This window comes from Dipodomys merriami, unplaced genomic scaffold (assembly GCF_024711535.1).
Source record: "Dipodomys merriami isolate MVZ:Mamm:240054 unplaced genomic scaffold, mDipMer1.0.p SCAF_12, whole genome shotgun sequence".
NCBI lineage: Eukaryota > Metazoa > Chordata > Mammalia > Rodentia > Heteromyidae > Dipodomys > Dipodomys merriami.
Window position 1 is genome coordinate 3,150,163 of NW_027202493.1, and position 27,499 is coordinate 3,177,661.

The 27,499-nt window shown below is 37.5% G+C and overlaps 1 protein-coding gene across 4 annotated transcripts in view; it reads left to right on the plus strand.

Annotated features, from left to right (window-relative positions):
• Zmat4 (zinc finger matrin-type 4) overlaps nt 1-27,499 on the plus strand; it is a 410,406-nt gene that overhangs the window by 131,075 nt on the left and 251,832 nt on the right. For all 4 annotated transcript variants that reach the window (XM_070016111.1, XM_070016110.1, XM_070016113.1 and 1 more), the window contains exon 3: nt 14,468-14,557. In XM_070016111.1, coding sequence (XP_069872212.1) covers nt 14,468-14,557 — 90 coding nt within the window. The remainder of the gene's footprint in view (nt 1-14,467; nt 14,558-27,499) is intronic.

A 27,499-nucleotide genomic window follows, 5' to 3' on the forward strand; every position in this document is an offset into this window, starting at 1 on the left:
GGTATTTTTAATTTCCTCACTTTATTAACTCAGACATTATCATCTCAATCAGCTTGTCTTATCTCTTTTTTCAGCTTTTACCCTTAGTTCATATTTTTTGAGTTATATGACAAAAAATCATGTAGTATTTTCAAGTTCTATTTACTACAGCACACATTCTGTTTATCAAAGTTTGTTCTGAGGTTTGTAATGTTTTGGGGGCTTAGCTCCATGACAGAATACTTGCCTACAAGGCTCTGGGTTCTGTTCAGAGCACCAACAAAACAGTTTTTCCCTTACTTTCCATGCTTTAAAAAAATAGTTTCAATTCCCCCTTGGCAGAACAAATATAAAGTCTGCTATGGGTGGATTTGCCTTTCATCATTTTTTAGTCTACTGAGTCCAGGACCAGAAGGGCTGCTGACTGGGCCTTGGGCAGGACCTGCAGAAGAATTTTTTCTCACCCTTCTGTGTGATGACAGAGGACTTCCTCTAGGCAGTGACTTTTTCTTACTAGGTTTTTATTTAGCCTATCTTTCACACCCAGTGCCAGAAGCTTCTGTAGCTACCCATCTTTTTGTGTTAGAAAAACCTAAACATTAAAACAGATCTCTAACTCGTGTGGTTTTCAATTAGGTTTACTTTTAATCTTGACTTCCTAGTGTGATGGCTTTGTGGCATTTCTAAGGTTCATGCTGGGCTTGTTCAATCATGGAATCTGAAGTGGGTCCTCTCTGGACATCCTCTCCTTCAGTCTATCAATGGAATTCCCTATCTCACATCAGCCATTCTTCTTTGGACTCCAGTGCGTTTGGGCCTTGATATTTTTTGCTATTTTTTTCTAATTGAATCCTACTTACCCTGAATGACTAGAAATACCTCCAAAGTGGTGGCCTGTGAAAATCACTCTTCTGTAATTACCAGTCTGTTCCAAGTTTTCTAATTTTTCTTGAAGTTAGTGACTTTTTTAAGCTGGTTTCTAAAGGAGGTGTAATTAGATGGCTATGATGATACTAGATGGTAGAAGAATTATCTAGGAAATCAGGAATTAATTGTAAAGCTTATTTGAGATAACATCTTTCTTTCTAGCCTCTTAACTGTTATTTGAGGATGAAATGAGACAGTAAATGGGAAAGGACTTTGGAGACAGTTTGAAGCATTATACAAATACAAACTGGCTTTTTTTATATCTACATACTATAGGAGAAGATATCAGTATCCTTATTTGGAGTGAATTTGAGTTGCAAGTTGTTTTTTTTTTCCTTAAGGAATATGCGATAGTGGAAGATGGTTATATAGGTGGAGCACAAACGGATTCTATTTCTATGTGTTTTCCCCCTTCTCACACAGCAATATGTCTGAAATAGATGTTTGGTCTTATTCTTTCTTTATTCTTCCCACCTCTAAAGAGAAGGCTGTCATGAATTTTAATACTTTCTTTGAATACTAAGAAATTGTTATAGCAAAATACACTAATCTTCAGAGAGGTCTGAGCTCATGCAATGCCTAGGATAGGGCCAACAACTTTAATTAAAATGGAAGAATTGGTAATTTCTGGCCTATCTTGGAAGCTTAACATTAATGTGGCTTTCATAAAAGTTATGACATTTGCTTTAAATGCAAATATGAATACAGGGAAAGAGCCTAGGGCTCTCAGTGCAACTGGAAGAGATTATTTTTTTTTCATGCCTCCTTTCCTAAAGTGAGATGTGCTTTTGCTCTTCTGAGACTTCCTATACTTTTAAAATCAGTGCAAATTTTAGGTACTAAGTCTTTGAAAAAGTACTAAGTATTGTTGTTATTAGTCTATTTGGGTGATGTTGGAGTCATTTTTAGGTATGTGTTTTGCCAGTGTTTTGAGGAGTAGTTTCTAGGGTGGCATTGTCTTCCCTGCCCCAGTTGTGTGTGCACACACAACTGAAAGTAAACACATGTAGAAAACACATATAGTTGTGATGCCATTTGTATGTACTAAATAAAGTGGAAAATTTAAGTAGTATATATTGCCTTTGGGTTAAGAAGGCCCATTTAACACTAAATACTGAAATTTTTAAAAAAGATGCATTTTGATTGAGCATAAACCATTAATAAGAATAAATGGAAATGTGTTCAACTATACCAGTACATATTAAAAGCATTCCAGATCAATGATGCTTTTTACTGATTATAATATTAGTGAGTAAAGAGTATATTTACTGTGGGATTACCATAGCTTGAGTATTATCAAGTTATTATTACTATATATTGCAGGCAAATTTGCTATAGAAGTAAGAAATGATAACCACACTTCCAGTCACCTAATGTCTTTCTTCTGTTCTACCTCTTTTTGATATACATATAATCATTTATGCACCTCTAATCATAGTATATGTATGTTTTGAATTTAGTATATTTCATCCAATACCCATTATGTAGAAGGCATCTTTTCTTTCTTTAAAAAGTTATTAGCTCATATTAGTTATGGGGGTGTTTATTTATCTTTTCACAAATATTTACAATGTATTTCAATCAATTTTATCTCCTCTATCATTCTCCCTGCTCCCTTTTCCAAAACACTTTCAACAAAGTTTCATTTTTCCATGTTCATAGTTATGAATTATCATTTTGGTTATATTAACCTTTCTTTACTTTTCTTGTTAGCCAACTCTCCTCCTGATAGTACCTCCTTTGGACTATTTCTCTTCCTTTATACCCTCATCTCTCTATTGATCAACAGTTTTCATTAAGGCTGTTTATGCTGTTTTTATATATACTTGGAGCATTTTATAAAATTATTCACTTTTATCTTTTGCCTCCCTCTCCCTTCCCCTTCTCCTTAGCCTCTTATTTTGATTTTCATTCTGTTTATCCACCTAAATAATATGTATATGTATGTGCGTATATTAATATTAAGTGCCCATGAATAGGTATGTCTTTTAGGTTTAGTTTGAACATATGGGTGAAATTTTATGATTTTGTTATTTGAGTTTGTCTTATTTCAGTATGATGTCTTCCAATGAAATCTATTTTTCTGCAAATGACAATTTCATTTTTCTATATAGTTGTGTAATATTCCAGTATGTGTATATACAGATATGTATATATATAGTTTGCATATATATACATATAAATCTTTTTCATCCATTCATCTATTGTTGGACACCTTAGGTTATTCCATCATTTGGTTATTATGAAAAGAGTTGCAATAAGTGTAGATATACCAAAGTTTTTTCTAGTATATTGGTTTATTCTCCTTCAAATGTATGTTCAATGGTGGTATGGCAGGATCATAAGGAAGGTCTAGTTTTAGTTTTTTGAAGAACCTCCATATTGATTTCCATAGTGTTTATACTAGGCTACATTACCACCAAAAACGAATAAGGGTTCCATTTTCCCTGCATCCTCCATAGCATTTGTTTCCTTAATGAGTGCCATTCCAACTTAGATGAGATGGTATCATAATATGGTTTTAATTTGCATTTCCTTGACTAAGGATGTTGAGCATTTCTTTGTATCTATTAACCATTGGTATTTCTTCTTGTAAGAACTGTTCAGTTTGCTGTTTAAATTTTTGAGTTTTTGTATATTGTGGATATTAATTCTTTATCTATTTAATAGAAGATTTTCTCCCATTCCATAGGTTGTCTCTTGGTTCTGGTAATCATTTTTTGTGTGTAGAATCTCTTTAATTTCATATAGTCCCATTTGCTAATTCTGGCTGGTTTCCTTCTAGTCATGGTCAAGTCTTATTCAGGAAAAAAAAAATTACCTATGCCTTCCAGGTTTTTCTTATGTTTTCCTGTAGTAAATTTAAGTTTTCAGATTTTACTTTGTGCTCTTGGATAAAAATTTAAGTTGAGTTTTGTACAAGGTAAGAGATAGAAGTCTTGTTTCAATGCCCAGTTGTCCCAGAACCATTTGTTGAAGAGGCTGTCTTTTCTTTATGTATGTTCTTGGCTCCTTTGTTAGAGTTAGTTGTAGGAATATGTAGGAATATTCTTGTATTTTTGTGCTGTTCCATTGGTGTTCAGGTCTGTTTTTGTGCCTGCATCAATCTATTTTTGTTACAATAGCTCTGTAGAATAATTTGATGTCAAGTGTTTTTATGTAGAAATTCTTTTGCTGTTCAGGGTCTTTTGTATCTCCATATGAACTTTTGGATTGATATCTGTAACTGATATGTAATTGAATGATACTAGGATTCTGGTGAGTTTTGCCTTGAATCTGAATATGCTTTTTGCAGTGTGTCCATTTTTATATTAATCCTTTTAAGCCATGAGCATATAATATCTTTCCATCTTTTTTAGTTTCTTCATTTACCTTCTTTAATGTGTTATAGTTTTCATAGTTTTCATTATAGAAGTCTTTACTTCCTTGGTTAATACGTAGATATTGTTTATAAGGCTATTGTGAATGGTATTATTTTCTGGATTTCTTTTTCCACCTGTTCCTTATAAGTACACAGAAAAGCTACTGATTTTTGAACATTGATTTTTTAAAAAATCTTGTTAGGTTTTCGAAGGTATTTGTGAATTCTACAAGATTTTTTTGGTGGAGTCTGTTAACTTTCATATAATCAAAATGTTAGTAAATTTTGATTTTTTTCCTATTTGTGTCCTTGTAATTTCTTTCTCTTGCTTTATTTCTCTGGCTATGAATTCTAGTACAATATTGAACAAAGGTGAACTAGGTAAATTGAGGAATGGGTGATGATGGGAGATGTAAAGGAGAAACGGTGAAAGGAGGTTTACATTGAGCAAGATGCATTGAACTTACAAATTGACATGTTGACTTGAAACCTCTCTGTACATCACTTAAGGATAACAAAAAGTAGATAATAAAAGTTTGTTCTTAAGACTGGGGAGAGTGGATATCCTTGTCTCATTGCTAATATCATGGGAAGTGATTTTAGTTTTCCCCCCACTTAATATGGTATTAGCTATGGGTTTGTCATGCTTTTATTAAGTTCAGTTACTTCATTCTTATTCTTAGTTTATCTATATCTGTCATCATAAGTGGATGTTGAATTTTGTTAAAGGCTTTTTCTACATCAGATGAAATGATTCTGTGCTTTTTTTTCTTGGTTCTGTTTATATGATCTTTTACATTTGTTGATTTACTTATTTAGAAACATCCTACATCTCTGTGATAAAACCAATCATTTTGAACAATTTTGATGCAATGTTGAATTCTCTTTGCAAAGATTTTAAATTTCGCATTAATGTGAGTTAATCAGATCAGTTTATAATTCATTCTTTTTTCCCCTTGAATCTCAGTTTGGTTTGGAGTGAGTGTAATACTTGCTTTATAGAATGGTTTCATATTTCATGGAATAATTTGATGGGAATTGGTATTAGTTATTCTTTGAAGTTCTGGTAGAATTCAGTATTGAATCCATCATTGTTTCTTATACCTCTGTTTAAGTGGCTTATATCCTCTTGATTCAGTTTTGGTGAGTCAATTATATCATGATTCTATGGATTTCTTTGGTATTTGTTATAATATTTTTTATTATTAATTTTTTATAACTCTATAATTGAACTGTCGTTCTATTCCTATGTATTACCTAAGAGAATGAAAGAGCATGATTTTATTTTTTGTTTTTATTGTGAAAATACTGTACAGAGGGTTTATAGTTACATGAGCAAAGTAATGAGTACATTTCTTATCAAGCATTGTTGCCTCTTCCTTTGTTTTTTCCCTACCATCCATCCTACCTCCACAACTACACTCCCCCACCCTAAATCATAAAGTTCATTTTTCAACATAGTGTCTGTACATCTCATTGTTATAATGGGTCAACCTGTATCCCTATTTAAGCATTTTGTTTTTTTCCCTTCCCCTCCCCGAATTAAAGAAGTGTATATACAAGATGCAGAGTACCAGCATCAAATACTGTGAGAACAGGGGTTATACAGTGGGGGAGGAACATACAAAGAAACAAAAAACATCACATAATACATTATAAATACGGCACAAGAACAGACCTAAGGACCAATGGAATAGAATTGAAAAACCCAGAAATGAACCCACAGACCTATAGCCAACTAATCTTCGATAAGGGAGCTAAAAAAATAGAATGGAAAAAATACAGCCTCTTCCGTAAATTGTGCTGGCAAAATTGGTTAATCACTTGTAGAAAACTAAAGCTAGATCTTCATATATCACCTTGCACCAGAATCAACACCAAATGGATCAAAGATCTCAGAGTCAAAGCAGACACTCTGAAAACATTACAGGAAGGGATAGAAGAAACCCTACAACTCCTTGGCACAGGCTGAAATTTTCTTAATAGAGACCCAGAAACACAACAAATCAAAGAAAGGTTGGACAAATGGGATTGCATGAAGTTGCAGAGATTCTGCATGGCAAAGGACATAGCTAGCAAGATCAATATTAATTTTATTGTTTGGATTTCTTTTCTCTTTTTGGTCAGATTGGTCAAATTAGCTAGGAGATTATTAATCATGTTAATGTTCTCAAAGATCTGACTTCTTGTTTCCTTGATTTTTAAAAAAATAATTGTTTTAGCCTATACATTAATGCCTTAAATTTTTTAAAAAATTAATTATTTCTCTGCATCTACTAGTTTTGTTTTTGGCTTGGTCCTATTTTTCTAGAAGTTTGATTTGACACATAAGGTCATTTGAACACTTCTTGCTTTTTAAAAATATATGTCACCTGTGACTATGAATTTTTGTCCCAACACTGATTGGCTATATCCAAGAGGTTCTGGTAGGATATTTCATAGTTATTAGTTTCCAGGAACTTTTTGATTTCTGCCTTTACTTTGTCATCTTCATTTTAATAGTGTGTTGTTCAGTCTCCATGTAATTGAATATTTACTGTAGTATCTCTTGTTGAGTTCTAGTTTAATTTTATTTTGATCTGATGAATATATTGATAAATTTTATTTTTTATTTGCATAGACTTGTTGTATGTCCTAGGATATGATTTTTTTGAGAACATTCCATTGGATTCTGAGAAGAATGTATTATTTACTTTGTATGTTATATAGTTACTGAGATGTCTATTAAATCCATTAATCATGTCATTCAATTCTAAAGTGTCTTTGTTGATTTTCTGTTGGAATGACCCATCTATTGGTGAGTGTGTGATATTGAAGTCTCCTTAGTGTTATTATGTTGGGGTCTATAAACAGTATAAGCATTGAAGTATTTATATAATGAATCTGGGTACACTGCTATTTTGATGTTATATTGACAACTATAATTTTCTCTTTATTCATCGTTGTCTTTATTAAGTGACCTTCTTGGTCTTGTCTGACTGATTTTAGTTTGAAGTTTATTTTATCAGATGTAAGTATGGCTACTCTTGCCTGGTTTTGCTGCCCATTTGTTTGAAATGTTCTTTCTATTCTTTTGTCTTAAAACTGTGTTTGTCTTTGTTAGTGACATGTATTTTACAGGTAATAAGTTGTCGCATCTTGCTTATTAATCCAAGCTGCTGTTTTATGTGATTTGATTAGAGGGTTGAAGCTATTGATATTCAACTTTAATATTGAAAGGTATTCTGTACTTCCTGCTTTTTAAATTTTTTAGTGTGAATAGATGTGTGATTTTTGGTTCATTCCTCATCTCCTCTTCTAGTAGGGCCTATTCCTGTTCTGTTTTTGATTATCTTCTTTGGCAGGTAGAATTCCCTTATCTTTTGCATTCCTGGTTTAGTAGTCATGAATTCTTTTTTAAAATTTATTTTTATTGTAAAGGGTTATAGTTACATAAGTTAGGTAATGAGTACATTTCTTTTTGCACAGTGTCTCCTCTTCTCTCATTTTCTCCCAGTTTTTCCCCCTCCTGAACCCCCTCTCTCTCAAGTTGTATAGTTCATTTTCAAGTATCACTGCTGAATTAGTTCACCCTTTGTCCCACTATTTCTTTTTCCCCCCCTTAGGCAAAATCTTTTTTTAAATTTTTATTTTATTTATTTTTATTTTTTATTGTGAAAATACCATGCAGAGGGGTTAAAATTACATGGGCAAGATAATGAGTACATTTCTTATCAAGCATGTTGCTCCTCCTTTGCTTCCCCTTCCCATCCCTTCCCATCTCCCACCCACCCTTTCCCCACCCCCTCCCACCCCCCACCCCCCACCTTTGGCCAAAGTTGTAAAGTTGTGCTTCCCCTTCTGCTCCCCAAACGAGATAAACTACATACAAGAAAAAAAGTACAGAAATAAAAACTGCAAATAAAGGTGGGAAAAGTCAAAACAACATAAAAACCCTCAAAAAATAAGCTAAAAAGCTTCTTGTTTCCAGTTCTTGGAGTTCATTTCAATAAAATGCATTGAAATGATCATATATACCACGGAAGGTTTTTATTTATCCATCAATTCTGAAAAATTTTCTAACTCACTATTTAATATAAGGACATTCCATTATTAACCAGTCTCCTATTTCCTTTTCTCTTTCTTTCTTTTTCTGTCTTTCTTTCTTTTTCTGTCTTTCTTTCTTTTTCTGTCTTTCTTTCTTTCTTTCTTTCTTTCTTTCTTTCTTTCTTTCTTTCTTTCTTTCTTTCTTTCTTTCTTTTCTTTCTTTCTGTCTTTCTTTCTTTTCTTTCTTTCTGTCTTTCTGTCTTTTTTCCTATTTTTCTTTTGGTTTAAATTTAGGTAATGCTGAAGTGAACAGTTTTGATCCAATTTAGTTTCAACTTCCATTTTTTTTTTCGTGGGGAAGTTTTCATTTGTTTGCTAGAATAAATTGAAAAGAGTGAGGTTACTGTGCCAAATTTCAAGAAATTTCTGGTAGAATATAGGGAGAGGAGTTAGTTGAAGGCAGACTCCATAAGGACAAGATACCCTTCTTGTTGCCAAGAACTCACTCCAAGAACTTACTCCTCAAACTCTTCAATGAAACTGAAAGTGAAAGATCACTACCAAACTCTTTCTATGAGGCCAGCATTACCCTCATCCCCAAACCAGATAGGGACCCATCAAAGAAAGAGATCTATAGATCCATTTCTCTAATGAACATTGATACAAAACTTCTCAATAAAATTTTGGCCAATTGATTTCAACAACTAATCAAAAAACTCATATTCTTATGACCAAACAGGATTTATTCCTGAGATGCAAAACTGGTTCAATATATGTGAGTCAATTAATGTAATTCAACACATCAATAGGAGAAAGGATAAGAACCACATGATCATCTCAATAGATGTAGAAAAAGCATTTGACAAGATCCACACCCCTTTATGATGAAAGCTCTGAAGAAACTAGGAATCTATGGAGCATTCCTCAATATATTAAAGGCTGCATATGACAAACCTATAGCTAGCATTATACTTAATGGTTAAAAGTTAAAAACTATTTCTTCTATAATTAGGAACAAGTCAAAGATGTCTGCTCTCTCCACTCCTCTTCAGTATAGTATTAGAATTCCTAGCCAGAGCAATAAAGTAATAGACATAAATAAAGGGGATCCAAATAGGGAAAGAAAAAGTAGAACTATCCCTTTTTGCCAACAACATACTCTTGTATATAAAGAACCCCCTAGACTTCTGCTCCAAGTTAGAGCTAATCTAAACCTTTGGCAAAGTAGCAGTGTATAAAATTAACCCACAAAATCAGTAACTCTTCTGTATGCCAACAATGAGAAGAGCAAGGCTAACATCAGAAAAGAAACTTCATTTGTAATAGCCTCAAAAGAATCATAAAAACACCTAGAAATGAACTTAAACAAAGAGGTGAAGGACCTCTAAAATGAAAACTTTAGAAACCTGAAAAAATAAATGAAAGCAGATTTAAGGAAGTGGAAAACTTCCAGTGCTCATGGATTGGGAAGATTCACATAGTAAAAATGGAAATACTGCCAAAAGCTACACACAAATTCAGTGCAAAATCCATCAATATCCCAACAATATTCTTTAATGAAATAGAAGAAGCAATCCAAAAATTCATATGGAATAATAGAAGACCCCAAATAGCAAGAACAATTCTTAGCAGGAAACTCTATTATAATACTGTAGTTGTAAAAACAGCTTGGTCCTGGCATATGAACAGGCCCGATGACCAATGGAATAGAATTGAAGACCCAGAAATGATCTCACATACCTATGGCCACCTAATCTTTGATAAGGGAAGAAAGATAGCCTCCTCAACAAATGGTGCTGGCAGAATTGGCTATACATGTGTAAATAGCTGACATTTGATCTTTATATATCACCCTGCACTAGAATCAACTCCAGATGGACCAAAGATCTTGAGGTAAGAGCAAATACCCTGAAAATATTACAGGAAGGGATAGGGAATACACTAGTGCTCCTTGGCACAGGTTGAAACTTCCTAAATAAAGATCCAGAAACACAACGAATTAAAGAAAGATTGGTAAAACAGGTTCACATTGAATTGAAGACTTTTTGCATGACAAAGGACATAGCTAGCAAGATAAATAGAAAGCCCACAGATTGGGTGAAGATCTTCACTAGCTATACAACAGACAAGGGCTTTATGTCAAAAATACACCTACAGTCCAAAAAAATTAACAAATCCTCAAAGAAACAACCACCCTATTAATAAGTGGGCTAAAGAATTAAAAAGTAACTACTCCAGAGAAGAAATAAAAATGTCTTAATAGACACATGAAAACGTGTTCATCATCTCTGTCCATAGAAGAAAAGCAAATCAAAACAACATTGAGATTCCACGTCACCCCAGTTAGAATGGCCATTATCAAGGAAACAAATAGTAACAGATTCTGCCAGGGAATGGAACAAAAGGGAACTCTAGTACACTGTTGGTGGGAATGGAAACTGGTTCCACTACTCTGGAAAGCAGTATGGAGGTTCCTCAAAAGAATAAACATAGAGTTCTCCTAGGATCCAGCAATCCCACTCTGAGCATTTACCTAAAGGATCACAAATAAGCCCACACTAAAACTCCATCACAGCTATGTTCATTGCAGCATTATTTACCATAGCTACGCTATGGAACCAACCTAGATGCCCCTCAGTAGATGAATGGATCAAGAAAATGTGGTATATACTCAATAGAATTCTGTGCTTCCATCAGAAAGAATGGCATCTACCTATTCATAAGAAAATGGAAAGATTTAGAAAAAGTCATTGTAAGTAAAGTAAGCTAGACCCAAAGAAACATGGACTCCATGGTGCCTCTCCTTTGTAATAATTAGTATATGTCTATGATAGTCCTGGCAGAGGCTCATAATAGCTCAATAGCCAAGTACCTATGACCATATAAAATGATGCTAATCAAAATGAACTCCAAGATATGGAAACAAGCAGGGTTTTATTGTTGTTGTTGTTTTTAGTGTACTGTTATTTCTTTTTTCTTTAATATTTTTTCTTTTCTGTTAATTTATCCCCTTTTGTCACTGTTTTTGATTTTGGTACCCTGTGTCTTGTACATACATTTATCTGATTTGGGGAAGGCAAGGGGAACCACAAAATGATGAGACAAAGGACAAAGTTGAACCAATGCAACAATACTCACAAGACACTATGTTGGAAATGAACTTTCCAATTTGGGGGAAGGGGAGTCAGGGGGAGGGAATGTGGGAGAAAAGGAGGGGGGAGGTAATAAGAAATGTACCCATTACCTTACTTATGTAACTGTAACCCCTCTATACATCACCTTCACTATAAAATTAACTTTTAAAAAAAAGAACAAGTAATGCCAGGAAGAAGGGAAATGACTCTTAGATCATGTTGAAGGCCCACATTGGAGGTGGGGTAAGTTGTAACACATCTTGCAATACTTGGAAACTATTTCCCTCTGTCAATTAACATAATTTGGAAGCAACTCTGGATTTGAATCAGCCTAATGGGGAAAGAGACTGTTTTTATTGTTCAGTGTGGGCTATCTGTTGTGTGTACTTGCTGTTGGAAGCCAGGGTTGACTTGCAAATTGAGAAGGAAATGGACCTAGTTTAGGGAGTCTGGAGAAAACAAAGGAGGGAAATGATGTCTACTTTACCACTTCAGAAGCAGTTGGTATTTGCCAAAACTCTTCATCCTTAATATATGGCAAGGGCCTACTTGTATATAATCAGACCTTCTTCTGCCATATGTGCAGGATGAGAAGGGAACTGAGAGGAAAAACAGGCCTCTAATTATCGATTGCTAATAAGCCTTAAATCTCAGCCTCTCTCATCACTGATGGCTTTAGAGACGAGCCTGTCATTTATTTGCTTTTTCTTTTTAACTAATGGGTTTTTACTAGTTTTGTGAAACTGCAATTAAATAACTTGGTGAACTTTGCCTTTGCTGAAAAGTCTTTTGAAAAGAAATGCAGTATTTTGGGAAAGAAAAAAAGTCAGCCACAAAATAGGCCACATTATTAGATTTTCAATTGTGCCATCATTTTGTTCTCTGGGAATCTAGGGCTTTAAGTGGATTGATGACTCAGGATCTTGGATGAGACATTTTCTGCAATAACAAATGAAAAATTGAAAGCTACTTTGGTCATATTTGAGCTCATAGAGTACCACTTTTTCTTTTTTTTAACCACTTAACTATGTGTATGCTTTTCTATAGCCTATGGTCTGTGTTTGCATTCAGCCTTTTGGGTTGTGTTTAAATGTTCATTTTTATTTTTTGGACTATATTAATATTTCTAATAATATCCTACTTCTTCCAAACCCAACAGGATGGTAGCAAATATATATCTATATATGTTTTATTAATTGACATATTTATTTACCCATGCTTTCATTGTATTTAATGTTGGTATAATTTGTAGAGGGGAAGGGCAAAAACAAACCATTTAAATAGGGATACAGGTGGACCCATTGAAACAATGAGATGTACAAGTCGTTATGTTGAAAAACGAATTTTACAACTTTGGGCTGGCAAGGGTGATGGGGGTGTGTTGGGGGGAGATGGGAAGGGATGGGAAGGGGAAACAAAGGAGGAAGCAACAATGCTTGATAAGAAATGTACTCATTACCTTGCCCATGTAATTGTAACCCCTCTGTACGGTATTTTCATAATAAAAAATTTTTTAAAAATGCAGAAGCTGAATGATGATATTAAATCCTCTGACCCATGCCTATATAGATTTCTATTTCTCTGTCTTATCAATTTTACCAGTAACAACAAAAAGATTTTATATAACTTAAATTAAAACCGACTATGAGATCTAGAAATAGCCTGAAGTGTTGCCAGTAGATTTCAAATCACCCTTTGATACTTTTATACATGTGTAAAAATTTCTCATGTTCTATTAGTAATTTTAAACCTATTTAAAGGTCTTAAAAGTTTCTAGGGACTGTTTAAAAACATAGTTTTCTTGCTCTAGGCAGAATACAAAAATTAAGAAAGTGATGAATGAGGAAAGCTAACAGAAAGGATTTATAGTGTATCCTTTAAAAAGGATGCACTTGCTGTATTTTCTCTGAAAAATCACTTTGCCTTTGTGGCTAATCCATAAAAGTAAACTATCATCCTGGAGATTGGCTAGGCCTCAACTGTAAATAAAGGCTAAGTGGAACAAAGATCTTGAAAAGAAGAAAATAATTTCTAAGAAAGTAAAATGGGAAAGGGATTGGAATCAGATAGTAGTTGATTCAATAATATTAAGGATCAATACAGTAAGAAAAGTTTAGTGTTATGCAAATTCTAAATTCTCATATGTACTGTCTTTTTTGATTCTCAGTACAACCCTAAGAAATATTGTAATGCTCATTTTGTACTTGGAGAAAATAATATTCATTTAGACTCGAAATACATTCTACTTTCTATCATAACACAGCTAGAAAGCAGTACAGCTGGAACTGGGATGCTGAACTTTTGGAATGCTTATTCTTGTTGCTCTTTGTTGATTATAGGAAAGCACAGAAGTTAGAATTGAAATATTCTCCAAGATGCTAAGAACCAGACTGGGCTTTCAGTTAAGGAAAAGAGTAAGAGAAAGGATGAAAGGGAGAAGTTTCTCTATGTTGGCCTTGAGCAGAGCAGTATAACTTGAAATGCCCAGGAGGTGGGCCTTTACCTGCATCTCTTATTCCTACCTTTGCTTGTTCAAATCAGACCTTAGAGAATGTCTCTTGATGACTTCTTTTCTTTCAGTTTGGTAGAACTGGAAGAAAGCTTCTGTGAGTGCTATGCATGCGTGACTTCCCTGCCTTGCACCCTGACCTTCAGGGTAGGACAGGTAAGTGAGAGAGACAGAAATCATCCTCCTGCTGCTCTTTTCATCACAGTTGATTCTTATGTTGCTTCCTCTGCTTACCCATCTTACTTTGGAGAACAATTAAAAACATGATTCACTCCAGGTTAAACAATCTCCGTTTTTCTCCCTTATTGTGTTTTCTGTTTTTCCTGAAATGATATTGGTTTTAGGACATTGGACCAGCCACTTAATCTATCTGAAACTATTTGCCACATGTCTCACCGGAGCACTCAAAAGTGTTTTCTACTGAAAAATAGTTTGCATTTACAGTCACTGGCTGTGTTTCAAAAGATTTTTCCTCTTCCTTTCTCAAATGGCTTCTCTTTTACAGTATCTCCTTCTGCTTTTCCTCCCCAGAGTCGAAAGCATGCAAGCAAAGTCCGACTCTATTATATGCTTCACCCTAGAGATGGAGGATGTCCTGCTAAGAGGCTCCGGTCAGAAAATGTGAGTATCTGGTGCCATGTGATAGCCTCAGGTGATTTGCTGAGAACTTTGCAGTTCCAGGAATGTTCAGATTTATGGCAAAGCAAAGTAAGTTGACGTAGTTCATACTCAGTATTGCAGGAAATACTGCATGTCAACAAGTCCTTTTTATCTGTTTGTGTTTTTCTGTCCTGTCGGAACTTGCCAGTACTGGAGGTGTGTCTAATACTGTATTGAGGCCATGTAAAGAGAGAAAGTGCAGAGTGCTGGGACTGAGCAAGCTGGGTGACAGGAGGCAAAGCTATAAAAGGACAAAATGTTGGGAAAAAACGACCTGAGGGGCAAATCTGTCAGAAATATTAGATGCTTTGTTCTTTACGTAGGTTATGTTTCCTCTGCTATGTAGAACAGAATGTCAGTTTGTTAATTTATAATGAAGACTATACATATCTTGCAAATAAAGACACTCAGGCCTTTTGATCAGCGCTCCCTCTCCCTGAAGGAATATTTACTTAGGAAAACAGATGACATCTAGAAAGTTGCTTTGAGGAGATAAAGTCAGTGAAAGGGTTTATATCTGCTAAGCCAAAGCAAAGACTGATGAAGTGAATATTCCTTCCTCTCAGCATGGTTACTTTTCTTAATGAGTGGAATATGTATACCCTCCAGCTACAAAGGCCCTCATCTTAAACAATGAAGATTGCACACAGTAATTTCTCACCCTCTGAGGTTGGAGGAGGCTGAAGGAATAGAATTGGTACCTTGTGCTATCAGAATTGCTACTGATCCTGTTTTGTAGGTGTGTGCCTTCTTTTTTTTATTAAAAATGAATGTGATCATTGAGAAAACTTTTAAAAATATGGATGGGAAATTTTTACAAGAGAAAATAAAGAGAGCAGGGCAATGTGTGTAACCAACCAATGGTCTTGATTATTACGAGTTTGCATGAACTTCAAGCATGATTTGCAAACATGCCTCGTAGCATCACAAAATGAGCTGTTCTGACAGAGACTGGTCTGGAACAGTGTGGAGTTATTTTATTGTCTGTGTGAAAGCCACACTTTGAGTTCATTGGAGGCCAAACATTGCATGAAAACTTCGCAAACTGCTGAGAGCTGGCTTGTGTCTAGCTTTGTCAACTCTTACCTTTAGCACCTTGGGCTAACCATTGATCTCTTGGAGCCTAAATTTCATCAGGCAGGCCTGAATAAGCAGATTTCTTTCACTGGTTAATGTGACTTAGAAGAAATGATAAACATGAGGAGCACTGTTAATATGGCTCAATGATGAAAAAGAAAAACAAGACATAGACTTGACTTGAAGAATTCATAGTATAGTGAAGGGGAAGTCATTGTTTTATGTAAATGCTTGGATCTCACAGTGCAAGTATTTTTTTTTTTTTTATTTTGTTGGTGGTGGGGCTTGAATTCTGGGCCTGGGGGCTGTCCCTGTGCTCTTCAGCTCAAGGTGAGAGCTCTACCACCTGAGCCACAGTGCCACTTCTGGTTTTCTCTGTGGTTTATTGGAGATAAGAGTTTCATGAACGTTCCTGCCCGGGCTGGTTTTGAATGTGATCCTCAGATCTCAGCCTCCCGAGTAGCTAAGATTACAGGTGTAAACCACCAGCACCCAGTTTACAGTGGAAGTATTTATTAATACTCTGCACAAGGAAGTATGCAGACCAGAAGCAACCGAATCACTTCAGGAACCCAATTCTGAATCAAGTGTCACTGAAAGATAGGCCTCTGTTGGGGTCATAGGGTGTAGAATGGATTTTACCAGATGGAAGAGAGAGGTAGAAGTGAGGAGGGAGGATACCAGTTTGTTAGGGGCATTCCTATCCAAAGAAACTGTTAAACGAACTGTAGGTTAGTTTTTATGTAATCTCCAAATCCTGCAGCTATCCTAGAAACATGCTTTCCATTAGCAAGTAGAACAAAATTAGTTTTTATCTTTTGAAATGATCTAGCAGTGGTGCCTGGATCCTTAATTCAATAGGCATTTAGAGCTTTATTCTAAAGATCAGGAAATTATGGGGTTCAGGCCCACTTGACAATTAGCTACTTTGACTCAGATTATTGTCATGTACTTACTTTCTCATCATGAATGTTATATTAATATGTGAGCACCTGGGGAGGGCTTGAAATGGAAGGGGAGCCTGGAGCTGACTCCAGAACTTGGTCTTTGCTACTTTGGGCAGACTCACAATTTTCTAACTTATTCCCTACACCATCCTGAGTCTGTTGTCTGGAGGGGAAAGATGTCTGAATTTGAAATCAAGATGTATTTTTAAGCATTCTTTATTTAAATGCCCTTTGAAAACTTGTTTCTCTGCTGTATCCTGGGTTTTGAAAACTTTTATCTGCCAATGGTTTATTAAGTCATTTTTCTATAACTTATTAACCATAGTATGAAAAAAAATCAGTACACAAAAAAAGCACAAAAGATATTACTGTTAAAAAGAGAAGGTTGACTTTTTGTTACACTGTGTGTACAATTTGAGGGCAAATATAATTTTTATTACATATTTTGAGACATTGCGTATAGTGCAGAAGACAATTCTCCAGGGCTCTGAGAGTACCTTGAAGAAGACTGAGAAACCAAAGGTACAAATGGATCATGGCAAGACCATATATAAAAACTGAACTCTGACCTTCTGAACTCTGACCCGTAACAAGCAGTCCAAGAAATCATATGCACCCCTAAGCAATGACATAGGATGTTTTGCTGGTTGGCTCTCTTGCATCTTTGCCATGCCAACGGCCTCCAATTAGGGAGCTCTCCATTCTTGCCTTTCCTGAGTCTCACCAAAATGCTTGTGATGGTAACTGACTTCCTCAGTACAGTAAGCTCTAAGTAAATAGCCTCTGTTTGCTCTCATTTGGTTGGTCTGGAAATGGGAAGAATGATAATATAGAAAACACAGTTTTCTCATTTGGTTCAGCTGAGCTCACTCACATTTGCTTGTCACTTTGTTTTGGAGACCATTTAGTCTTTTGGTTCTCTTTCCACCAGCATGTCTGTTCTCTTACAGATATAACATTCTTCTACTTGCTTCTTTGCTCTTCCCACTGTCCTTGTTTGCTGTGGTAGGTTTCTATCACAGTGCTCTCTGATTGGGAAGAGCTTCCACATGTGCCCAGAATTCCCAGCAAAATGAAAGACAGAGAAAACTCATTGTTGATTATCCAGCACTAACCACACCATTGCAAACTGTAGGGATGAATACATAAATAGTAGCTCCACACATACTTAGTAGTTTATATTCCCATGGTCTAGTGTTGCCACTTCCACATTAGCCCTTAAACCTCTTTTGTTGGTATTGCTATTGGCATTTAAACATTTTTTAAATTTATATTTCTTTCCTGTTCTAGCATTTCCAACTTTCCCCCCTTCACATATTTTACTCTTTAGAATCTCATTTGGATCTTCTGTATTTTTTTCTCTGAATTTTAGAGCAAGACATTTTCCCCTTGAGGCCATAGAGTAAAATTAAATGTGAAATGAATTGTTATAGGTGATTGCCTTAGAGAAATTTTCAGTAATTCCCTGAGCTGTAGAGCCAAAAAGCACTTGAGATCATCCAGTCTCTTGTGATTCTGTTTCCACCCTGACCCCATATTATCTTCTCCCCTGTGGTTCACATGCTTTAAAAAGTCATTTGTTTGAGAAATAGAACTTTTAAATAAAAATGTAATTATTATTATAGAACCACATATTTAGCTGCCAATCAAAATCACCAGTATCTATAGGTAAAGAGTGCCTTGCCATGGAGTTAATAGAATTCCCTCTAAAATTGGAAAATTAAGTATTTGGTTAGCATGGTGAGGCTGTGTCTCCTAATATTTCCATGTTCTCAATATTCCATGTTCTCAAGCATCCAGCATAGGATAGTTTTACTTTCATAGATATTAACTGTCTTGGAAGTGAAGATGAGGATAAAGACCAAAAAGCACCATGTGTTGTCCAACTTGTACAAACCTGGATTTAGACCCTGCTTATTCCATCCTATTATTAAGCGTTCCCTACAAATCTCCAAAGTTGGATCTTATCTTGGTCATTGATGCTACTGCTCTGTTCAAAATCAGAGAGATTTGCTGCTCTGGCCAAAGTTCTGTTCCTAGCTGGCATTTACCAAATGCTCCCACATACATTTTAAACATGCTCCATAGGTTAGCACAGGCAATCTTCACAATCTCTCTAATCCCACTTTACAGAGAGGCAAATTCAAACAGATTAAATGACTTGACTCTGATTATACAGCTGTTCAGTGGCTGAGACATGGCTAGGAGGTTAGAAAACAAACTTAAGGATAGTTCTACCATATCACTCCATGAGGCAGGCTGTAAAGCTTCTATAATATCAAAGAGATTAGGATCTAGTAGAGAGTTAGCTATGTCAGCCATGTATCTTTTTTTAAAATTTTATTTTATTGTAAAGATGTTGTACAGGGGGTTACAGTTACATGAGTAAGGTTATGAGAACATTTCTTGTCCAACATTGTTACCCCCTCCTTTGTTTTTCTCCTACTCTCCCTTCCCTCCCTACCTCCCCCACTCTCCCTCCGCACAGAAGTTGTAAAGTTCATTTCCTACATAGTGTCTTATGAGTATCATTGTTGCAATGGGTCATCCCATTGGATCCTTGCTCTCCTAAGCATTTGCCTAGACGTAGGGAGAGAGGGGTCTCAGCCTCCCCGTGTAACACAGGGAGAAAGGCTAGGTTTCCTGGGCAGCATGACACAGAGTAGATTCTTCATAGATGTGGATGAACCTAATGGGTATGATAGGAATGGCTTGTCTGAACATGGGCTCAGCATATCCATGTTGTTAGGTCCTCCCAGGACCTTCTCTAGAAGTGTCTGCCCAGCACCTGTAACTAACTGGTGCACCTAAGGGCAGTGGGAGGTCCCCTAGACTCTGAGGTCATGCCCTCATTCTCATCCTCATCCTCTCTGACCATAACCCCTCCCTGCCCTCTTCCTATATATCCTCTCTGCACACAATAAGTCCCCCCTTGCATACCTCCATCTTATGTGGGAAGGTGGTTTAGTTTCTCCCTAATAAATCCTTCTGCCTAAACAACCACATGGAAGTCTCCATGGTTACATAGGGATGCCAAAACCCAGGAGGGAAGAGAATGAACTGGGAGGCTTCTGCCCACTCCATCCTGTGTCAGCCCAACAGACCTAGCAGGCACAGGGTAAAGGTCTACAGAGGGAGACGGGGAGAGACAGAGAAAAGGAGGAGCAAAGAGAGCAAAGAAAACCTAAAAGTATCTTTTGACTATTTACCATTGCCTTAGCAGAAATTGTTGCAATAAAAATAAGGCATTTTGGCTTCATGGAGTCCTTTAGAGAGAGTCTGGTGAAGACATAGAAAGGAATAGCCCCTGAGGATGTAGAAAGTAGGCCAAAATTTGTGGAGGGTCCCTCTGGTGTGGAGAAGGAGAGGGAGATGGAGATGGAGAGGGAGAGGAGGTATGGCTTCAGAGGATGAGGAAGTGACCTCAGAGCCCACTTCCTATTGCCCCCAGGTGTGCCAGTTTCCGGGGTTATGGGTGTCAGGTGGGAACTTCTAGAGAGGGCCATGTGTGCATGGAGGAAAATCAAAAGGGAAGAGGCCATTTTTCCTATGTGGAGCTACCACATGTCTTCTCTAGACAAAAGTTAATGGAATCTCTGAATATAAAAGGATCATGGGCACATTAGTGTTTCAGATCTGCTGAAAGAAATTGCCAGGTGGCTTAAAACAACAGGAATATATTCTGTCCCTCTTCTGGAGGCTGCATGTCTGAAGCCATGCTGTAGGTAGGGCCTCACTCTGGAGAGAGAGGTGAAAATCTGCATGCCTCTGTCCTGGCTGTGGGGGCTGCTACATTGATTTGCAGGTACATCCCACCAATTTCACTCCATCTTGGACTTCTCTATGATTGTTTTTATGTGTTCTAACCAGAGTCCTAGGCCAGAAGCTAGACCTTGGGGATTCCTTTATGTCAGGTCTCCAGGTCTGGCCAGTAACCTCAACTTGCCAATTAAAGAGTTAAATAGTTGTGAAGGACAGGGGAAAGAAATTAATTAATTTTTGAATTATTATTTTCTTAATTAATTAATTAAATTCAACCCTAGGAAGAAAGAGAATAAGCCTTTCAGCCAACCTTTGGGAATTTTGACATTAGCCATAGATTTATACAGAGGTTTTTGTGGTGGGGGCAAGAGGGATGCATAACTCAGTCAAAGTGGGGTCAAAGAGGGGACTGGCTGATCATTATATCAATTCTGGTGGTCTATGGAAATCCTTATTGCTTAGGGGGCAGTCTGGTACCCAAGAGATGATTACTCCTCATGAAGGTGTGTATGTGTGTGTGTATGTGTGTGTGAGTGTGTATGTATGTGTGAGAGAGAGAGAAAGAGAGAGAGACAGAAAGAGACAGAGAGACAGAGGTCAGCATAGCCTTATCTTATCTTTAAGACTCTGATATTAGTGGAATCCAAGAGGCAAGTTAGGATATTGGAGTGTCTTTTTTCAGGGTCTGCAGCAGTGCATTATAAAAGCTAACAATAAAAATGTTTTGGTTATTCTTATCTTTGAGCCTGCAGCCTTGAAGGGGGATAGATAGATTAGGTGACATCAAGTTTTAGACGGACAGTCCTTGAATGATTAACATGCCCATGTGCAGAGTTAAGCAGGAGTTTGACTCAAAGTTTTAAGACAGATATAAAATGAAGACAAGGATGTCAAGCCTTTATCCTGCTTTTAGTTAGCTTGTAGGCTCACATAAGGATATAATGTTTTTCAGCAAAAGTAGTTTCTTAGCACCTGCTTTATATACACCTCCATAGAATATGAGATTAGATTTATGGCCCACTAATCCCATATGACCTCTTCTTAGCCAGTTACGTCTTTAAACACTTTATTTTAAAGTAAAATCTCTGGTCCTATGGAAATGAATTTAAGAAATGATTTTATTCACCCAGGACAGTGGCAGAAACAAAAGTCAAGGTTGTAGTGGTAGACAAGGGTATTGACAGCACAGCACAACACCAACATTTATTTGGTTACATGTTCTGTTTTCCTACGTAGTGTGCAGCCAAATTCTTGGTGAGTTTGCCAAGATAGGTGCACTTACCAGCCAATGCACTTAGAGTTAGAAGTAGGGTCTGTGTCAATTGTGCTACACATTAGTTTTCCAATTTGGGGTTGGTTGTCAGAAACTTGATTGCTGTGATTATAATCAGGACTAAGATTGCTACTTTGCTTGTCTCCCAGCATTTGTAAAGGGGATCAGATAAATAAAGGAACATGATAAATTGTAAAGTATATGTGAAATGTTAAGGAGCTTTTCTTCATTTTTGAATTATTTCCTAATCTCTGGTGTCTCCCATAATTAATCAGTCCATCAGCCAATTTCTATTGAGAGTCTCCTGTGTGCACAGAATAGGAGTACAGACTACAAAGGATACAGAAAAAGGGTGAAACAGAGAGCTTCTGGGGTAACTGGAGAGAAAAAAGATTATCCTAGTGTTAATGAAACAGATGCTCACAGAAGCCATTGTTGGGAGGTTGCTTGCTTAACTCTTAGGCCTAAACTGGTTGACTTGGTAGGGTTTGTTTGAATGTGGAATTTGCCTGGAGCAATGCCTTCCAGCTGTGCCAAGGTTCCCTGCTGTGCTGTCTTCTATACAAGGAGGAGGGCCTGTGGGAAGGTTCAGTTAGGCAGATAGTTATTTTTTATTTTTTGTACGCTATTTATTGTAAAAATACTGTACAGAGGGATTACAGTTACATGACCAAGGTAATGACTACATTTTCTATATAGCATTGTTGCCTCCTCATTTGTTTTTCCTCTACCATCCCTTCCTTCCCACCTCCACAAACAAGGCCATACTAAGGCACAAATATGTTTACCACAGCATTATTTACCATAGCTAAGATATGGAACCAACCCAGATGCCCCTCAGTAGATGAATGGATCAAGAAAATGTGCTGGTAGCATAAGTATGGTGTTGTTTGTGATCATTCGGGTAAATGCCCAAAAGTGGGATTGCTGGGTCATAGAGGAGCTCTATGTGGAGTCTCTTGAGGAAGCTCCTTACTACTTTCCAAAGTGCTTGAACAAGTTTACAGTCCCACCAACAATGCAGTAGGGTTCCCTTCTGTCCACATCCCCTCCAACGTCTGTTGTTACTAGAGTTCTTGATTATAACCATCACAAACAAGACCACACTAAAGCTACCAGCACAGCCATGTTTATTGCAGCATTATTTACCACAGCTAAGATATGGAACCAATGCGGATGCCTCTGAGTAGATGAATGGATCAAGAAAATGTGATATATATACACAATGGAATTCTATGCCTCCATCAGAAAGAATGGCATTGCCCCATTTGTTAGGAAATGGAAAGACTTGGAAAAATTATATTAAGTGAAGTAAGCCAGGCCCAAAGAAACATAGGTCCCATGGTTTCCCTTATTTGTAATAATTAGTATATATCTGAGACAAGCAGAAAAGGACAGATAAGATGATGTTAAGTGAAATGAACCCCAAGATAAGGATACAAGTGGTTTTTTTCTTTCTTGCTATTGTTTCTAACATATTTATAAGGTACCATGTGATTTTTTTGTTGTTGCTTTTGTCCCTCCTCTACAGAATAATCCCTGTTTACACTGTATTTGATATTAGTATAATTTGGGGAGGGGGAGGGAAAAAACAAATTGTTTAAATAGGGATATAGGTGGACCTTGCAACAATGAGATGTACAAGATGCTATGTTGAAAAATGAACTTTACAATTTAGGCTGGGGGGAGGGGGGTTGAGGGCAGGAGGGGTGGGAGGGGAGGGGAGGAATGTAGTTGTGGAGAAGGGAGGGAAGGGATGATAGGTGAAAAACAAAGGAGGAGGCAACAGTGGTTGACAAGAAATGTACTCATTACCATGCTCATGTGATTGTAACCCTTCTGTACAGTATTTTCATAATAAAAAACTTATTAAAATAATAATAAAAATTAAAACAAAGAAAATGTGGCACACACACACACTCACAAACACACACACACACACATACACACACACACACACACACACACACACACACAATGGAATTCTATGCCTCCATAAGAAAGAATGACATTGCCCCATTTGTTAGGAAATGGAGAGACTTGTAAAGAATTATATTAACTGAAGCAAGCCAGGCCCAAATAAACATAGGTCCCATGGTTGCCCTTGTTTGCAATGTCTAGTACATGTCTATGGCAGAGAATGTCAAAGGCTATGTACATTTGACCACATGAGATAATGTTAAGCAAAATGTACCCCAAGACAGGGACATAAATGGTTTTTTCTTTCTTGCTATTTTTTCTAAGTATTTATAATGTACTATGTTATTTTTTTGTTTTTTGTATGTTTCTCCCCCACGATATAACCCGTTTTCACTGTATTTGATGTTGGTGCACTACATCTTGTATATAGACTTCTCTAATTTGGGGAGGGGAAAGGAAAAAACAAAATTCTGAAATAAGGATATGGGTTGACCCATTGTAACAATGAGATGTACAAAACAGTATGCTGGAGGTAGCAGATACTTTTAGGATCCACTTGAACTTGATTTTATAAAGGTCCTTTGAAAAACTGTCAATTTTTATATTCAAATTAAGTAATTAAATCCATAACCTAGTTCAACATTAAAACTTGTTTGGCATTAGATACCAGTGGATAGCCACAGTCACATGCATTTGGTTGAGATCTATCTCAAAGTCATTTATGACTTTGGCGGGCGGGGGGTGGGGGGGGTGGGAGGGTAAGTTGTGGAGTTGAGGGGGAAGGGATGGGAGGGGTAAAACAAAGTAGGAGGCAACAATGCTCTATAGGAAATGTACTCATCACCTTGCTCATGTAACTGTAACCCTTCTATACAGTATTTTTACAATTAAAAAATGTACAAAAATAAAAAATAAAAACAGAAAAAAGAAATTAATCATGGATATAATTATTAAGTATTATTTCCCTGCTTTTCCATTGCTAGGGACCAATCCCCCATAAGCTACACTTCCAGCTCCTAAATGCCACATCCATGATTAGGTTGGTGATGAAATATGGAGTAGATTTATACAGTTTGCTAGTATATTGTATAAAAGTGCATGTGATTGAGAGACAGAGAGAGAAAAAGAGAAAGAGATACTTTGTGTGTAGAATGTTTCTTGATCATGAACGAGGTCAACTTTGTCTAAAGCAAGACCTATTTAGAGTTAATCAGTGGAAGCTTCATGACTTACATAGTTTTCAGTGAACACAAATAATTCTGCTATCTATCTATGGAACATAGAATTGCTGTGCCCAGGTCACAGGACCCCCACCAAGAAGACCACTGAGAGTCAGACTTTACAGCTATTTTAAGGTTTTATTTAGATGGGCTGCAGCTCGGGCCTCGCGTCCTACACTCCGACACAGTAGAGCTTAGGAGGAGAGCCCCGAGCTAAGGATTTGCAGGGCTTATAAAGGCACACAACCAGGTGTTTTAGTACCACATGTTGCTCTGCTCTGAAACAAGCAACAAATGGTCACTGCCTCAAGAACTTTAACACTTCATTCCCCCCCTTGACTTATGGTCCTGAGACACAATCTTGTGGCTCCAGCCCCAAACTAAACTCCCAACAGCTCTCAATCTTGAACGGGTTCTTCTAGTCCCTCTCTGACCTTAGCCATAAACAACAATATCAATAACAATCAGTCCATTTATTTTTTCTTGAGGCGTATGCGGAGTGGTTGGGTAGTATGCTTGGAGACTTCCCATGTTTCCCCACGGTCATCCAGGGAAAAGGGGTCAGCCGGTCTGGCGTGGAAGCAGTGGATCCAAGCAGCAATGCCGTCTACCTTAGTGGGTGTAGCCAGTCCCTTCCACCGTGGTTCCAGAGATCTCAAGTTGTGCCTGTGAACAAACACCCAGTCCCCTGGTTTAAACAAATGGGGGGTAAGAATAGAAGCAGAATCATATAATGCTCTAAGCTGGGGCCACATACTCTTATGCACCAGCTGTAAATAGTCAAGCTAACACAGAAATTCAGTATCATCCAAATCAGCAAGCAATTCAGTCTGAAGGCTAGGGATAATGGGTGGAGGGTGTCCATACATTATTTCAAAAGGAGTAAAGCCAAGCTAATAGGATGAATTTCTTACTCTAAACAGGGCAAAAGGAAGGAGCAATACCCAGTCTGCGCCAGTCTCCAAAGCCAATTTAGTTAAGGTCTCTTTTAGAGTCTGAGTCATTCTTTCTACCTGCCCTGAACTCTGGGCTCTATAAGCACAGTGTAATCCAATCCGTCCCCAGTGCCATGGCTATTCCCTCCCTGATTTACTTTTGAGACGAAGGCCGGTCCATTGTTCAACCTGATGGTGGATGGGAAGCCATAACTGGGTAGGATTTCTTCCAGGATCTTCTTACCATGATGTTTGCGGTCTCATGCTTTTTGGGTAGGCTTCAACCCATCCTGAAAAGGTGTCTACAAAAACTAGCAAATATTTATATCCAAAATTTCCAGTTTTAATTTCTGTGAAGTCTACTTCCCAATACACAACTGGCCTATCTCCACGGAGGTAAGCTCCTTTTGTAACCAGTTGATTGGGGGCATTGGTGACCTGACAGGCTTTACAATTTTTAACAATGTCCTCAATGAGTTGATTTCCTTGCCTAAGGGCTGCCTCCTTAGCTGCCTGATTGGCCAAGTTATTTCCTTTGGTTATATTTATTTATTTGTTTATTTTTTGTTGGTCGTGGGGCTTGAACTCTGGGCCTGGGCGCTGTCCCTCAGCTCTTCAGCTCAAGGCGAGCACTCTACCACTTGAGCACAGCGCCACTTCCGGTTTTCTGGTGATTTATTGGAGATAGGAGTCTCAAGGTCTCTCCTGCCCGGGCTGGCTTTGAACCGAAATCCTCAGATCTCAGCCTCCTGAGTAGCTAGGATTACAGGCGTGAGCCACCAGCACCTGGCTTTCCTTTGGTTATAGAATCAGTTACCTTTTGATGGCCAGGGCATGCATAATGGCAATATTTGCTGGTTCCCACAAGGCCCCGATGAGGCTTAAAATTTCTTGTTTGTTTTTAATAGTCTTTCCCTCAGCTGTCAGCAGCTCCCTCTCTTGGTAAATGGCTCCATGGACATGCACAGTGGCAAAAGCATACCGACTGTCTGTGTAAATGTTTAGTCTCTTCCCTTTGCCCATCTGTAGGGCTTTTGTTAGGGCCACTAGTTCTGCTCTTTGTGCAGATGTTCCCTGGGGGAGTGCTTCTGCCCACACTATCTCAGTGTCCGTGGTGACTGCTGCGCCTGTGTACCTTTTTCCATATCGAATGAAACTGCTGCCGTCTGTGAACCAGGTATGCTTGGCATGCGATAGTGACGAGTCCAACAAATCTGGCCTCTTTTCCTTGGTCTCTCTTTTCACGCTCAATTTCATGTTCTCTGTCCTTGCTCCTCTGTCTCTTTCTTATTGTAAACCTTTTCCGCCGAGGCTACTAGATCCCTAATAGACTTTTCACCGAGTTTGTCTAGAGCCTGCAACTTTTGCTTTATGTCTGGTGCAGGTTTATATAGGCTAACATAATCATCTGAGCCAACTCCTGGGTCTCAAGATCATATGGGGTGTATTGACTAAAAGCTTCCATGAGCCACTCAAGATATGCTGCCGGACTTTCACTTCCTCCTTGTCTTACATCATAAACCTTGGCCATATTAGTAGGTCGGTGAGCTGCCACCTTGAGACCTGCCAACAGAGCCTGACAATAGACGAGGAGTCGCTTCCTACCTTCAACTGTATTGTAGTCCCATGTTGGTCGGATCTCAGGAAAATAGGCAGCAATCATGGCAGGATCCATGATGGGCGCTCCTGTGGGGTCAGGGATATGTTTCTGGGCCGCTTCTCAGATACAGTCTCTCTCTTTGGTGGTAAAAAGGACCTGTAAAAGCTGA